This window comes from Suillus clintonianus (assembly GCF_016758775.1).
Source record: "Suillus clintonianus strain FC179 chromosome Unknown DEU56scaffold_32, whole genome shotgun sequence".
Classification (NCBI taxonomy): domain Eukaryota; kingdom Fungi; phylum Basidiomycota; class Agaricomycetes; order Boletales; family Suillaceae; genus Suillus; species Suillus clintonianus.
In genome coordinates, this window is record NW_024539256.1 from 62,420 (window position 1) to 76,748 (window position 14,329).

Genomic DNA, 14,329 nt, shown 5'->3' on the forward strand with positions numbered 1-14,329 from the left:
TCCACAACGAACTTCACCCTCCTCATAGCCTAGACGTTATGTTTTACAGCGAGCTTCATAGTCTGCCCACCATATGTGGTCTGTTGTCACTACGGAACCCCGCAGTTCACAATCATCTGCAATAGACAGGTGTTTAATTGCCGCATTGCAAGTCGTGTGATTGTTCTTCCCTTCTATACCCTCCCGTCATCACCCGACTCGTGATTCGACTAATAACTACGGATCTCCGCATCTTCCTGCAGATCTTCGTCTGTCGACCACATCGATTGCCCAAAATCACCATTTCCCTACATTTCTTCATATCTTTCTTGCACCCTCATCTATCCAGACGACCTCCATATAATCACATTTGTCCTAATACTTCCTATCTTTCATCCAGCTGGCCTCATGAAATTGAATTGTGGGTCCAACGGCGCGCGACGAGGCACCAGCGGGCGTGCGATTAGTTGCAACGCTCACGCACACTGTTGCGTGGATGGTGCGCTGGAAAATTTATCGCGGCCCACGACGCGTGCGATCCCTTGGCGGGTGCACATAGCAAATGAGGGAAGGTCATTCGGTATATTTTACAAGTGGTATGAGACAATTCACTGGATCGTATCGATTTCACCTCACCATTGATCTTGGATATGTTCGGTGGGCAATTGACGGCGGGCGGGTGTGAAATCTACCCACGTTCTCAACATCGGCTTCAAACCTTGTTGCGAGTGCTATTGTGGCCATTCTGGACTCTTGAACTTCCACATATCGAGCTATACTACAACTTGAAGTTCATTCCCTGTGCTTACTTACCCTTGGCATCCCGTTTAAGAATTTCATCCCAGCTTTTTTTGTGGGCATTTCCCAACTCACGTTTAGTGGATGTCCGTTTCCCTCATTCTGAGCAAACCGTTGCTGTGCAAGGGTGCTCGGAATGACGTTAATGGTGCATCATCCAGTGATCTTTGTATTCAGGCGAATTATTGTACTCTGTTTTGGTCAATCCTGGGAAGAAGGAAACATCTTCTGTTGACATATACTTCTCAATATTGACCCCGCCGACTGATCATGCGAGCGACGCACCGATTCACTGCACCAATTCTCAGCGCACATACCTAGCTACAACATTCGCACTTGACATTACGCGACCTCGTACCTCTGTCAGTGCAAAACCATCTAGTACGACTGCGAAGTAATGTCCCACGCCAAACTCATGGGTTGACATTAATTTATCCACGACAGGTAGTAATTGCTCGAGCAATTCACTACTTCTCCACCACGCCGGATACATATGTCGGGCGCCATTTATTATGAGGGAAATCAGCCGGAAATTGCGATACAAGCACTCGGATACTGACACTAAAGAAGGGGGACAGTACCCACAGCACGGTGCTCCCACTCGAATTTCAACAGAGTTTGCCATATCTTTTGGCTGCACTTTGTCCTAACACCCGCTACTGTTCAAGATGGTGAGAGAGCGAGACCAATTAAGCACGAGGGCAATATCGACATCAAAGTACCTGAGCCCGTTCATCCATGGCATGGCTTTGAAGTTCAAAGGCCGAGTCTACGACTTGACCAGCCTAATTCAAATGTCAATTCCTTTGCCTGTTCCGAAACCAATGAGCGTACGAAAAATTAAGGGTTTAAGGCTCCAATCACCACACCACAAAGGCAATTGCAAGGCGAAACCTACTAAGTTTGTTTTGTGTCCAATCGACTGAAGTTCATTAGTTGAAATTTCTGGAAGTGATATGAGAGTAAGTCATGGGGCCTGCTACGTGGCGAAGCTCACTTCGGTGTCCGAACGTTACTGCGCTGCGCAGCGTTCACTGCCAACAATTGACTAATGTTGGTCATTCCGAATTCGTGGGTGTCATCAACTTGGATAGTCTGTGCCAGCACTACACTCGCTAAGTTGGCAAACCCGTTAACGTCCAGTGTTGTAGCAATCACTGGCAGCAATTGACTAATGTTGGTCACCCCGAATTTCTGAGTGTCATCAACCTGGATAGTCTGTGCCAGCACTGCACTCTCGCCAAGACGGCAGACCCGTCAATAAGCCCCACAGCAATATCCAGCGCACTAACTTGAACCCGTGGTGCTGATGGATTTGACATGGAGTAGCCTGGAGTAGCGAGGGAAGCACCGCTGCCAGTCAAATCGCACGTCGACAGCAACCTGGCACAAACTCTGCCTAAACCTGTCATACTTGAAGTGGTCACCAGTTTTACTCGAAAAAAAGAAAATTTCAAAAAGGAAGTCCACTTAGAGATCTGAATCTGAATCTGCATCTTTGACGGGAAAGTGAGAAAGTTTTAACCCACTTCCTGATCACGGTGGATGCCCATAGATGAAGCTTAAGTTCCAATTGCGGGGTTCGATTTGCCGCATCCAGTATAATATTAATGTTCAAAGTCCGCGTTATTTATCGTCATCACACCAAAACAAATGTCACGCGGTCACACAACTTACTTCTCAAAGTTTGCGTCTGATCCTTATTCACAGAATAGACATTCTTCTCGCCCACAAGGAGCAGATCTGGTAGGTGCTACATTAGGCTGACTCCGATTGATGGAGGGGAGACTGAAGGATTTTGCAGGTCCTCAATTCACTATTCCGAACTTCTGTGAAGCCCAGCATTAGCAATTCCGCCAATATTAAGTACTACGCACGAAATGTGTACAGAGCCAGTTCGATGGGCCTATCATTTATTGATTTTTCTGTTTGAGAGTACAGGATCATGCATATCATTTCCTCAATTTCTGAGACACTCGATCATGATTCTAGCTCACTTGTCCTCGATGAAACCACCGTGGCTACTTGTCGTGTACTTCGGCCACACACCCCTGGTGTCACCCTTACATTTTACGGGACCACCGTGCTCACGCTCCTGGACAAGCCGTCAACAAGCAAGGTGATTACTGCAGTAGCGCTATGAGCCTGTGTTTAGTATATCGGACTATGAACGATAACTACTAATTAGTGCAGCAAACGTAGCAGTCTCGGTTGTCGTCCCAGACAACTCCCCAGCCTGTCTTGCAGTAACTGTAATTTCCACTAGGCAGGCAAGTATGCTTGCATGTGCTAGTAGTGCGAGCGACAGCTGCCTGCACCCCAGCGACAGCAGCGAGGATTGTGAGGTAGGCGAACTGGATCTTCATGGTATCTATTATATGTGTCAGTGATGACCGTCAGTGCCGGGAAACCACCCACCGTCAGAGTTTGGTTGTGTGGTGTACGCGAAGGTGTTGATAGTGGCACGTCCAGGAAAATCTAGACCTAAGATGGATACAATGTTCAAGTTGCGTAGTCTTTACGTCTAAGGAGTGCTCACTGTAGACGGAGCGATTGTTTTTGAGAATTTAGGACTCTCCGCATTCAATTTATATCGACTCTGCGCGCTACATGTGGGCAGATCCAGCACTATTCTGCCTGAAATATAGGCACGCGCGGTACAATTGCGTCCAGAAAGCGGACCTAGGGTCGACAAAGACATGTTGCTAACAACAACTACGTTGAAACATTTATGCGGGGCAATGATTTCTGAAAAGTTTGATCATTTTAGCGGCTAATGACACCATTGGAGTCCAGCTACATTCCCTTAAGCACCGTGCTCACGCTCCTGGACAAGCCGTCAACAAGAAAGGTAATATATATTGTCCTTATTGTAACTTCTAAAAGCTGTTGATGACATCTGTTGTTTTCCTTTCGAACGAGGTGATGGAGCAGGATTTAACGGGAGATAGCTACAACCGAGAGTCTCAACGATTGCGGCGCTCGCTGTTGTTTTAGTTGTGACACACTAACTAATTTTTTGCCAAGGTTTCTTATGAGCGATATATTCCGCACTAAAGAGGACCTGCGTGGCAATAATCTTGACACAAAATTGGGTGAATAACTGAAGCGTGCGCATGGAGCAAGGCGAGGGCACAAATGCCGTCGAGTCCTTTTATACACATAGGTAACTAGATACAATTTATCATTTTTACAAACTTCGGTTGCTACTAATTACTGCAGCAGATGTAGCAGTCTTGGCTTCTGTCCCAGACGGGTCCCCAGCCCGACCCACAGGAATCGTAATTGCCACTATCCAGGCAAGTATCATTGCATGTATCACTAGTACGAGCGACAGCTGCCTGCACCCCAGCGACAGCGGCGAGGATGGTGAGGTAGGCGAACTGGATCTTCATGGTATCTAGTATATGTGTCAGTGATGACCGTCAGTGCCAAGAAACCACCTACCGTCAGAGTTTGGTTGTGTGGTGTACGCGAAGGTGTTGATAGTGGCACGTCCAGGAAAATCTAAACGCAAAATGAATACAATGTTCAAGTTCCCCAAGTCTTCGCGTCTCAGGATTACTCACTGTATGCGGGGCGATTGTTTCTGAGGATTTGGGACACTCCGCGTTCAATTTATATCGACTGCGCGCCCTACTTGTGGGCAGATCTAGTACTATTCTGCCTGAAATATAGGCACTCGCGGTACAATCGCGTTCAGAAAGCGGACCAAGGGTCGACAAAGACATGTCGTCAACAACTACATTGAAACATTTATGCGGGGGTAATGATTTCAAGTTTGCCCATTTGAGCAGCCAATATGACACCAGTAGAGCCCAACTACATTCCCTTAAGACCACTTATATGTCTTGTTGAGTCATGGTGAGTAGCGATCTCAATTCTGTATGACCCGCAGATACATTGCAAAAGCCACTAGACGAAGTGGGGACATACTACAGTAGTGCTACTACGAGCCTGTGTTTGGTATATCGGACTATGAACGATAACTACTAATCAGGGCAGCAGACGTAGCAGTCTTGGATGTCGTTCCAGACAACTCTCCAGCCTTTGCAGGCACTGTAATCTTCACCATCCAGGCAAGTATCACCGCATCTGTACGTAGTAGTGCGAGCGACAGCTGCCTGCACCCCAGCAACAGCAGCAAGAATGGTGAGGTAGGCGAATTGGATCTTCATGGTATCTAGTATTTGTGTCAGTGATGGCCGCCAGTGCCGGGAACCACCCACAGTCAGTGATGTACGTGAAGGTGCCAGGATTGGCACGTTCAGGAAGATCTAAATGCGAACTGAATACAATGTTCAATTGAGTTGCTTCAGTCTGTATGTAAGTCTCAGGGTTACTCACTGTAGAAGGGGCAATTGTTTTTGAGGATTTTGGGCTCGGCGCATTCGATTTATATCAACTCGGCACCAATCGTAGACAGAACTTGTTTTGCCTGAAAGTTAACCACGCGCATAATACACGCAGAATAATTGCACCAAGAAAGCGGACCCAGGGGCGTGAAAACATGTCGCCGACAAGAATCGCGATGAAACATTTATGCGGGGGCAATTATTTCACGTTTGCCCATTTTCGTGGAGCCCAGTTGCTACATTCCCTTTAGACTGCTTATATGTCCTCAAATCACGGTGAGTAGCTAGCTACCTCAATTCCACATGGCCCGCAGCTACATCAAAAAAACGATTAGACAAAGTGGACACAGGAAAGGAGATCCCGACAGTCACACAATGTATCATACTATCTGAAGTTCAGGACAGCACGATGGCACTGAAGGAAACTCACCTCAATCCCACACATGTGAGCGGAAGTGGGAAGCATTTTACCAGTATTCATAGATGTCAGTGACATCTAGTGACATGATGTCACTCTTCCAACAGAATTCACAACCACTGTAAAAGAGAAGCAAATAATAATAAAATTCGTGCAAAACATAGAAGAACCCTCACACCACTGGTATCCGCCAGGACAGACAAGACACAACGAGTCTAACGCTCTCCACCTCACCTATTCGCACAAAAGAAAATAAAGACTACGAAAGAACGAAAGGAGTAGTACGACCGCAGACGCGCCGGAAACACGAGCGTATGGAACGAAAGGACCGAAATCGGTCAGCACTAGTGAGCGAAACGTGTCAAATGCGTCTAGAACAAAATCATGTGTCGACCGGCATACGAACGTGAGTCGTTTCTCGGAATCAGGTGACTACATCAGTGGCGTAGGTACCAGCCCTTTTCGTTGCACGTTCTCAAACTGACATTGGAGTTAAGAAATAAGCGCAGAGGGCGCGCATCTTGAGCATTTTCTCTCCGACCTCTGATGCGAGCGTGCGTTTGGTATATCTGACTATGAACGATAGTAACTACTAATTAGTGCAGCAGACGTAGCAGTCTTGGTTGTCGTCCCAGACAAGTCCCCAGCCTGTCTTGCAGGAACTGTAGTAATTGCTACCATCTATGCAAGTATGCTTGCATGTTGTAGTAGTGCGAGCGACAGCTGCCTGCACCCCAGCAACAGCAGCAAGAATGGTGAGGTAGGCGAATTGGATCTTCATGGTATCTAGTATTTGTGTCAGCGGTGGCCGTCAGTGCCGGGAACCACCCACCGTCAGTGATGTACGTGAAGGTGCTAGTATTGGCACGTTCAGGAAGATCTAAATGCGAACTGAATACAATGTTCAATTGAGTTGCCTCAGTCTTTCCGTAAGTTTCAGGGTTACTCACTGTAGAAGAGGCAATTGTTTTTGAGGATTTTGGGCTCGACGCATTCGATTTATATCAACTCGGCACCAATCGTGGACAGAACTAGTTCTGCCTGAACGTTAACCACGCGCACAACACGCGCAGAATAATTGCACCAAGAAAGCGGACCCAAGGGCCGTGAAATCATGTCGCCGACAAGAATCGCGATGAAACATTTATGCGGGGGAAATTATTTCAACTGTGCCCATTTCCATGGAGCCCAGTTGCTACACTCCCTTAAGACCGCTTATATGTCATCGAGTCACGGTGAGTAGCTACCTCAATTCCACATGACCCGCAGCTACATTAAAAAAACTATTAGACAAAGTGGACACAGGAAAGGAGATCCTGACAGTCGCACAATGTATCATGCTATCTGAAGTTCAGGACAGCACGATGGCACTGAAGGAAACTCACCTGCATATATCAGGCAGCAATCCCACACATGCGAGCGGAAGGGGGAAGCACTCTACCGGTATGCATAGATGTCACTCTTCCAACAGGATTCACAACCACTGTAAAAGAGAAGCAAATAATAATAAAATTCGTGCAAAACATAGAAGAACGATGCACAGCACTGGTACCCGCCAGGACAGACAAGACACAACGAGAAGGCTCTCCCCCTCACCCATTCGCGCAAAAGAAAACAAAGACCACGAAAGAACGAAAGGATACGACCGCAGATGCGCTGGAAACACGAGCGTTTGGAACGAAAGGACCGAAATCGGTCAGCACTAGTGAGCGAAACGTGTCAAATGCGTCTAGAACAAAATCATGTGTCGATCGGTACACGAACGTGAGTCGTTTTTCGAAATCAGGTGACTACATCAGTGGCGTAGTACCAACCCTTTTCGTTGCACGTACTCAAACTTGACATTGGAGTTAAGAAATAATTGCAGAGGGCGCACGTCTTGAGCATTTTCTCTCCGACCTCTGAGGAGCGCTGACGTGAGCTTCATAACGTCTGTTTTCGACCGGAGACTAAGGGAGGCCCTTCTGATGCCAAATAGAAGCCAGGGCTGGAACCTTGTACTCCGCTACGGGATGACTTTATCGACGGGGTGCAGCAAAGCATCGGGTTGTACTGCTAGTTTATATCTTCTATCGATTATTTCTAGCAATATTAGAGTAAATTTTGGAAGTGATCTCGCGAGAACTTAATCCTAGCTTGGTGAGAAGTCTCGGCGACGCTTGAAGTTTAGCGGATGTTGGATTTGTCACATGCTTGGTGTGAATAGATGCTATTTTCTGCATATCCATATATAAGTTAAGATTCGGTCTTGTCAGAATGAAGATGATGATGGGGCGAATAAGACGATTACATGACCTGATGGAATGAGTAATGAAGCGATAGTGTCGTAGATCGTAACGCGAACAGGGTGTAGAACGAGAAGTATCTCCGTGAGCTTAAGCTTCCGATGAAGCTTTAGTTACTCATGCATCGTTAGATGTGGCGTTTTCGATAAATCGAGACGTTGGCGCTAACAGACTTCCTGGGTACAAAAGGCCCAGCGCCGTCGTGAGAGATAGTAAGAAAGCTTCGCTTCACCATACCATACACCAGGTCGAAGAAAGATGGCGTCCACACAATCCAAGTCCAAAGGAGTCGCAGTCGTCACCGGATCTGCGCAAGGAATTGGACGCAGCATCGCAATACGGCTTGCAGGAGATGGCTATGACGTTGTTATCAACGATTTGGAAAGAAACAAAGAGAATTTGGAGGAAGTCAAGAAGGAAATCGCTGCAGATTTCCCGGATCGCAGAGTGTTGACTGTGATTGGGAATGTCAGTGTCGAGGAGGATGTCAAAGGACTGGTTGACAGCACTGTGAAAGAGTTTGGTAAGCTGAATGTTGTGAGTTGTTTACATGGTTTACGAGTTCAATTACCCCACTTAATCATCTTTTCATAGTTTGTTGCAAACGCAGGCATTTGCAAAACAAAACCACTCTTAGAAAGTAACTTACAGCCCAAGTCGACGTACCGCCGGACCTTACTGAAATACTGCCGCAGCGACATCCGATGACTTTGAGTCTGTGCTTTCTGTCAATGTCAAAGGCACCTTCTACAGCTATAAATACGCAGCGCAGCAGATGGTAGCTCAAGGTGAGGGTGGGCGAATTATCGGTGCAAGCTCACTTGCAGGAAAGAAAGGCAGGTCCCTCCATGCGGCTGTTCCTTCGTGTATGCTAACATATCTTCTCAGGGCATGCGTCACTCAGCGCTTATTGTGCCTCAAAGTTTGCTGTCCGGGGGCTGACCCAATCCGCAGGTACAGTGTCTTAGTCTCCTGAGAATCCAACTCCAGTAACGTTATTTGTAAGCCATCGAACTTGGTCGCAACGGAATCACAGTGAACGCATATGCGCCCGGAACAATTGAAACACCAATGCGCAAGTCTCGAGATTAAGGGCGTTAATATACGGTGTTGACTTTTTCACCGTGTAGTTGCTGCATTGGCTGGATCAACTGATTATAACGACGTTTACGAGGAGGTAACGCTCCCCGCCAATGTGCATGAGAAGTTCTGACATTTTTCATACTTGAGTTCAAACGGTTGTCATCAGTAGGCGACCTTGGAACTCCCCAGGACGTTTCGAGCCTGGTTTCATTTCTGGTTACCCCAGAAGCACGTTTCATCACAGGTATCTCGTACATTCTTTCATAAGCGCAGTGATTGATGGACATAATGCGTTTTTTGTAGGCCAAACAGTAAGTATCTTCTCACTCGTATCCACCAGGACGCGATCTGATATGGTTCGCGGACAGATCACGATCGACGGCGGTATCTTCTTTGATTGAAGGGGGATCGCCGTAACGTTGTTTTCTCTAAACAGTAAATATCTTCTCACTCGTACTCACCATGGGCGCAATCTGATATAGTTCACGGACAGGTAACGATCGACGACGGTATCTCCCTTGATTGGCGGTGGAAATAACGATTAGTAAGTACCGAGACCGAGCGTGTAGGCTTTCGTGCCTAGTTTTGTACTTGGATGGAATATGCGATGATTGGTACATCTCCCCCGCCATATGTGCTTTAGTCAGCGCGATCACGATATGACTTGCTTTCTATTAGTGAGCAACCTCATATCCGCGAAACAACATAGTACTAGATGGTACTTCCCGTATGTGTGGGCGACTCACGGTCATAAGGCTTTCAAATAGCCCACATTGATGCCCGCCGGTTCGTTACATAAGAGGCGCCCATCACACACATTTACGAGCCTAATTCAAACGCATCCTCGTCAACGTGTCATCTGACGTTAATCGTCATTGCAACGAAATCAACGGCGATGTCCAATCTCGCCAGGCGACAACGACGTCGGGCTTGTCTCAACTCGTGGACACAGTTTCTGTGATTTTACAGTGAGTTGTAATCGAGCTCGTTGTGTGCTCACCTGACTCGAAAAATCTGCCACGGACAGGTGAGTCCCACTATTCACTTCGCATACAATTCGAACTTTCTGACCTCGACTTTCGTATCCGCTGTGTCATGGCCCGGATCACTAATCGAGAACCCGCAGCTCGGACTCCAGGCTGTGAAGTACCGCTCCGCGAATCAGGCTGGAAGGTTTCCTGAGTTCGGCTGTAAAGGGTTAATATAACAGCCAATGTGGAATTAGCTTGCGAGGCATTGCCTTTACATTCATGCGTTCAGACGGCCTTGTAATACAAGACCAAGTGCGATCACGATCAATGGTTGAGAGGCTGCGGAGAGCGCTCGATGATCAGCCGAGATCGCCGCGTTCACTGGAGTCTGCCAAGACGCATGTAAATTTTCAGTTGCGAAACCCGCGCACCACGTATTTGTATATATATTTGTTCAGAGTACGAAATTGAAAACATGGAGTCACATTTTTGTGTTATGACCATACGATGAAGGATAATATAATGAGAAGCTACCAGAAGGAGGATGTTATAGAGTCTCGGATCGCTCAGTACATCCGATCTCAGCTATCTGCCACAGTTCTGTGCTGTACGTGGTGCACGAAGGTGTGACAACGTCACAACCACATATAGTATTTTTCTACCCTGCTACAAATATATACAAATACGATTGGAGTTACCTTATCAGGTTAGGCAATGGTGACAGCAAAGACGTTGGACCACAACTGTGGTGAACTGCGGCGTCAATGCGTCACCTTCAGGTATTTGTAACTTGCATGCCCGACGGAATAAGATTTCTAATGGTTATCTCATTCACTTAATCTGCTGAAATGTCTTCCGCAGTGACGGCCTAAAGGAGCCTGAAACGATCAATCCCCTCTTGGTGATCACCTCATCCGAGTCTGCCGCTGGCAGGTAATCGGATCGGTTGGATCAATTATTCAATGGCCATGTTTTGTACATGGCGTTTCAGTTACGGAAAATTGAGGAAGAACTCACGTTATTGGTTTTGCAAAGTCGCACACCCCTGGGGTTCCTCCTATTTAGCCTGCCTTCAAGAATCAAGATGCCACATCTTCTTCACAACTCAGGATGTCTTCCGGTTTCTCTGAAGCTGATATACCCCTCCTCGTAGATGAGAATACCAACTATCCTAATCAAGTGTGGTATACTCTCGCTGCCTTTCTCTTCGTCGTCGGCTTCTTCCAGTGGGGGTTATTCTTTCACTCCAAGTTCGCCAGGCGGCAACACCATGAGTCCGACGAAGAAACGGCTATCACCAATGGCGCCTACAAGAAATTCTCTCTTCGTCGTATTCCGCTTGCAGTCATAAATTTCTATCGCGTTGTTGCCTTCCGATGGACCCTAGAAATAGGGAAATCCTACACCCTCAACATGGCAGAAGTTTTTGTGACTGTGGCATACATCACCCTTCTCTTGATATACTCCTTCATTAATAGTAAGTCTACAGGATTATGTATGGTCTTACATATAATTAACTACTAAATCACGCAGCCACCTCACTCGAGGGTCAGAAGCTTGACATCATCTACTGGAGCAACCGCGTATCCATTTTGGCGGCCAGTCAGTTTCCCCTTGTGACGGCTCTTGGAACAAAGAACAATATCGTGTCTCGTAGGTAAAAACAGCTGTTAATCTGACGTGTCGCTGATTTTTTTTTGCGTACCAGTGGTCACAGGCATCAGCTATGATAGGGTATGGCCCTTAACCACTTCACGAGGTCCTTACTCATGGACACAAAGCTTAATTATATCCACCGAATGATGGCCAGGACATGCTTCATGCTACTTTGGGTACACGGAGCGGGTCAAGTTGTGTCAAACTCCTCGTACGTATCTTCAATTCATACTGGCAATTTTCTAACGAGTTCGTCGAAAGCTTCCGGGATTCTTTGGACGAGACATGGCTTCGCGCCGGTATCATTGCCTTGATTGCTTTCTCTATTCTGATCATAGTATCACTGCGTCCCGTTCGCACTGGTGCCTACGAGCTTTTCTTCTATACCCATTTCCTTGGTGTCGGGTGGGTGTAACTTCTACGCATTTATGATTTTTTTTGACCGACAAAACCCAGGATATTCTTGGTGGGAGGATATTTCCACACCAAGCCTAATCAGTAAGTGCAAATTAATTCAAACAGCTTTGTTTCTGACTAGCGGCCATCAGCGCGTCGTACTGGATATGGCCCTCGTTTTTATTCTGGGCTCTTGATCGTTTCATACGGGTGGTTCGGCTAGTGGTATTCAATCACTCTTACTTTGGCTTCAAGTCAGGAACTGGGACAATGGACGCAGCAACAGAATTGCTTTCTGAAGATGTCGTTCGATTGCGTCTATGTCGACCCCCGCATTTCCATTGGTCCCCAGGACAGACGGCATACCTGATCATGCCCTCGGTTTCGACACTGCCATTCGAAGCGCACCCTTTTACTATTGCGAGTTTCGATTCTAGTCTGCTGTCAACCGCATCAGCGGAGACGCAATCTAGCACTGAGGTTCTGGGATCAAGCGCTCCATTCTGGAAGGAGCTGGTGTTTCTGATTAACGTGCAAGGAGGGTTCACGAAAAAGCTAAAGGAGGCAGCGGCCAAGAAGGCAACGGTCAAGGTTTTTGTGGATGGTCCTTATGGCCCGTCTCCTGACCTTGGTTCTTATGACACGTCTGTATTGGTGGCAGGTGAGTTGTAAGTTGTCTCGTGCTCACACAGCACTTATCGAGATCAGGAGGGTCTGGTGTCTCATATACCCTCCCGGTCTTCCTGAACGTTATCGAGTATGTACGTTCATTGGATTGTTATCATTGATGTCTGATTCTTTTTATAGACGCGTACGCAAGGGGAAAAGTTCTTGCACACGTGTGGTGTTCATTTGGTCAATTCGCGGGGCTGGTGCGTGCATTCATTACAATCCGCAGCTTCTTCTATGAACGATACTAACGTCACACAATCTAGAGTATGTTCAATGGATTGAAGAAGCACTTATCAAGGCTGTTCAGCTTGCTCCGCCTTCTTTGGCAGTATCTATCCGCATCTTTGTCACTGGTTCCTCATCCGCCGTGCAATCTAAATCGCTCAGGGAAGATAACTCTAGCCTTGCAAGTTCGAGCGAGAAGAAAGACAATTCCGAACACATCATAATCAGGAAAGATTCCTTATCATCATTCTTGTCGTTGCGCGGTGTTAGGATGGAAACTGGAAGACCAAATCTAGACGCACTGCTGAAGGAGGAGGTCAGTGTGACCTCGGGGAGGATGTCGGTGAGCGGTAAGTACTGATTACGCCGACCTCTAAAAATATGTAACTTACTGATATGCTATCAGTCTGCGGGTCTCAGGGTATAGCACGCTCGGTCCGTCATGCACTTCGCTTCCCGGTCTCTGGGCCTTCCAGTATCCTCAGCGGAGGACCCAGCGTGACCCTGCACGTGGAATCGTTCGGATACGCCTGATAGTCCCGTCTCCTCAAACTTCTTATTTACTTTATGCAAGACCTAAGTTTACTGTGTAAACAGGGATCCTTGCGAATTTTTACTGTAGTTGTTTAACAAGGACTCTCAGTACTGTATCCATCAAGCTGCGAAAAGGGTTAAATAGCTAGCCCGCACCTAGAATAGAATAGATACTAATACATATGCGAAACAAACATAACAGAACTTCTGACTTGACATCATGGCATAGCATAGCATCCGAATCAGCACTTTTGAGCGCAATGGACGGCACTAATGAGGAGGAATTGATGTACCTGATCTATGTATCGTAGGAGTTTGTCGAGAAGTTAAAAAGATCTTAGTCACCATCACGAGCGCTCGGGGACAGGGCGGGAAGTAAACCTCATGGGCGAGAAGAAGTTGAGAAGCAGCACCAAATGGCCATAGGCTGCTGTTTGAAATTGGAAGATGGAGTGTATAACTTCGACGGGCGAGTTGACACCAGTATGGTGCCAAAACCTACTGATTTGAAGAGCTCTCGATGACTATCCTCGATGACTATCATGGCTGCGAGAGGCGAGGAGGATGATTGGAATGCCCAGTTCTGCCGGCAACACTACCCGCAAATAGTTCTGCCCACGACGCTATAACAGATTTGAGACTAGTGAAAAAGTTCAGCCTAGTACTGCGGATAGGTTTGACAATGACTCATGCATACAATGACATGCACTGGCAGGAGGAGATAGTATTTTTAAAATGTCACAGATATCCGAAGTGTTCGATCAAAAAGTCTAGAAGCGAGTTACAGATCTGAACCTACTACCTCGGAACTGATGTGTACGTTACAGTACTTGAAGTCAGTAGGCTAGGCACAAGCCTGTTGGTGAAACATGGCTTGACAGCGTACATGAGATTGTTGACCATGCTGAAGTTTGACTTCGTGAAGTCGCCTTATGATAGGTTTCGTATTGTTATGGC

General features: G+C 46.9%; 3 protein-coding genes across 3 annotated transcripts; all 3 read left to right on the plus strand.

The window, feature by feature from the left end:
* Positions 1-2,444: 2,444 nt before the first annotated feature.
* On the plus strand, positions 2,445-3,360 carry DEU56DRAFT_801816 (uncharacterized protein). The gene is made up of 3 exons (XM_041353165.1): positions 2,445-2,523; positions 2,582-3,148; positions 3,196-3,360. Exon 2 carries the CDS (start codon positions 2,658-2,660, stop codon positions 2,898-2,900), a length of 243 nt encoding a protein of 80 aa, XP_041208788.1. The 5' UTR covers positions 2,445-2,523; positions 2,582-2,657; the 3' UTR covers positions 2,901-3,148; positions 3,196-3,360.
* A 4,576-nt stretch (positions 3,361-7,936) lies between these two features.
* Positions 7,937-9,079, plus strand: DEU56DRAFT_335169 (uncharacterized protein). The gene is made up of 5 exons (XM_041345726.1): positions 7,937-8,372; positions 8,430-8,475; positions 8,531-8,671; positions 8,724-8,789; positions 8,842-9,079. The coding sequence occupies exons 1-5, from the start codon at positions 8,094-8,096 to the stop codon at positions 8,925-8,927; spliced, it is 618 nt and encodes a 205-aa protein (XP_041208789.1). The 5' UTR covers positions 7,937-8,093; the 3' UTR covers positions 8,928-9,079.
* A 1,540-nt stretch (positions 9,080-10,619) lies between these two features.
* Positions 10,620-13,577, plus strand: DEU56DRAFT_335244 (ferric reductase NAD binding domain-containing protein). Its single transcript, XM_041345727.1, has 12 exons — positions 10,620-10,668; positions 10,751-11,366; positions 11,423-11,542; positions 11,598-11,623; positions 11,671-11,756; positions 11,807-11,950; positions 12,002-12,043; positions 12,094-12,602; positions 12,650-12,698; positions 12,749-12,813; positions 12,877-13,188; positions 13,245-13,577. Exons 2-12 carry the CDS (start codon positions 11,000-11,002, stop codon positions 13,370-13,372), a joined length of 1,848 nt encoding a protein of 615 aa, XP_041208790.1. The 5' UTR covers positions 10,620-10,668; positions 10,751-10,999; the 3' UTR covers positions 13,373-13,577.
* Positions 13,578-14,329: the final 752 nt, after the last annotated feature.

Bases quoted from the DNA above. Each gene is read 5' to 3' on its own strand.
- DEU56DRAFT_801816 (XM_041353165.1), top strand. From the start codon at position 2,658: ATGTGTACAGAGCCAGTTCGATGGGCCTATCATTTATTGATTTTTCTG.
- DEU56DRAFT_335169 (XM_041345726.1), top strand. From the start codon at position 8,094: ATGGCGTCCACACAATCCAAGTCCAAAGGAGTCGCAGTCGTCACCGGA. The intron at 8,476-8,530 runs GTAACTTACAGC...ATACTGCCGCAG, and splicing joins AACAAAACCACTCTTAGAAA to CGACATCCGATGACTTTGAG. The intron at 8,790-8,841 runs GTACAGTGTCTT...GTTATTTGTAAG, and splicing joins GGGGCTGACCCAATCCGCAG to CCATCGAACTTGGTCGCAAC.
- DEU56DRAFT_335244 (XM_041345727.1), top strand. From the start codon at position 11,000: ATGTCTTCCGGTTTCTCTGAAGCTGATATACCCCTCCTCGTAGATGAG. The intron at 11,951-12,001 runs GTGGGTGTAACT...GACAAAACCCAG, and splicing joins ACCCATTTCCTTGGTGTCGG to GATATTCTTGGTGGGAGGAT. The intron at 13,189-13,244 runs GTAAGTACTGAT...ATATGCTATCAG, and splicing joins GGGGAGGATGTCGGTGAGCG to TCTGCGGGTCTCAGGGTATA.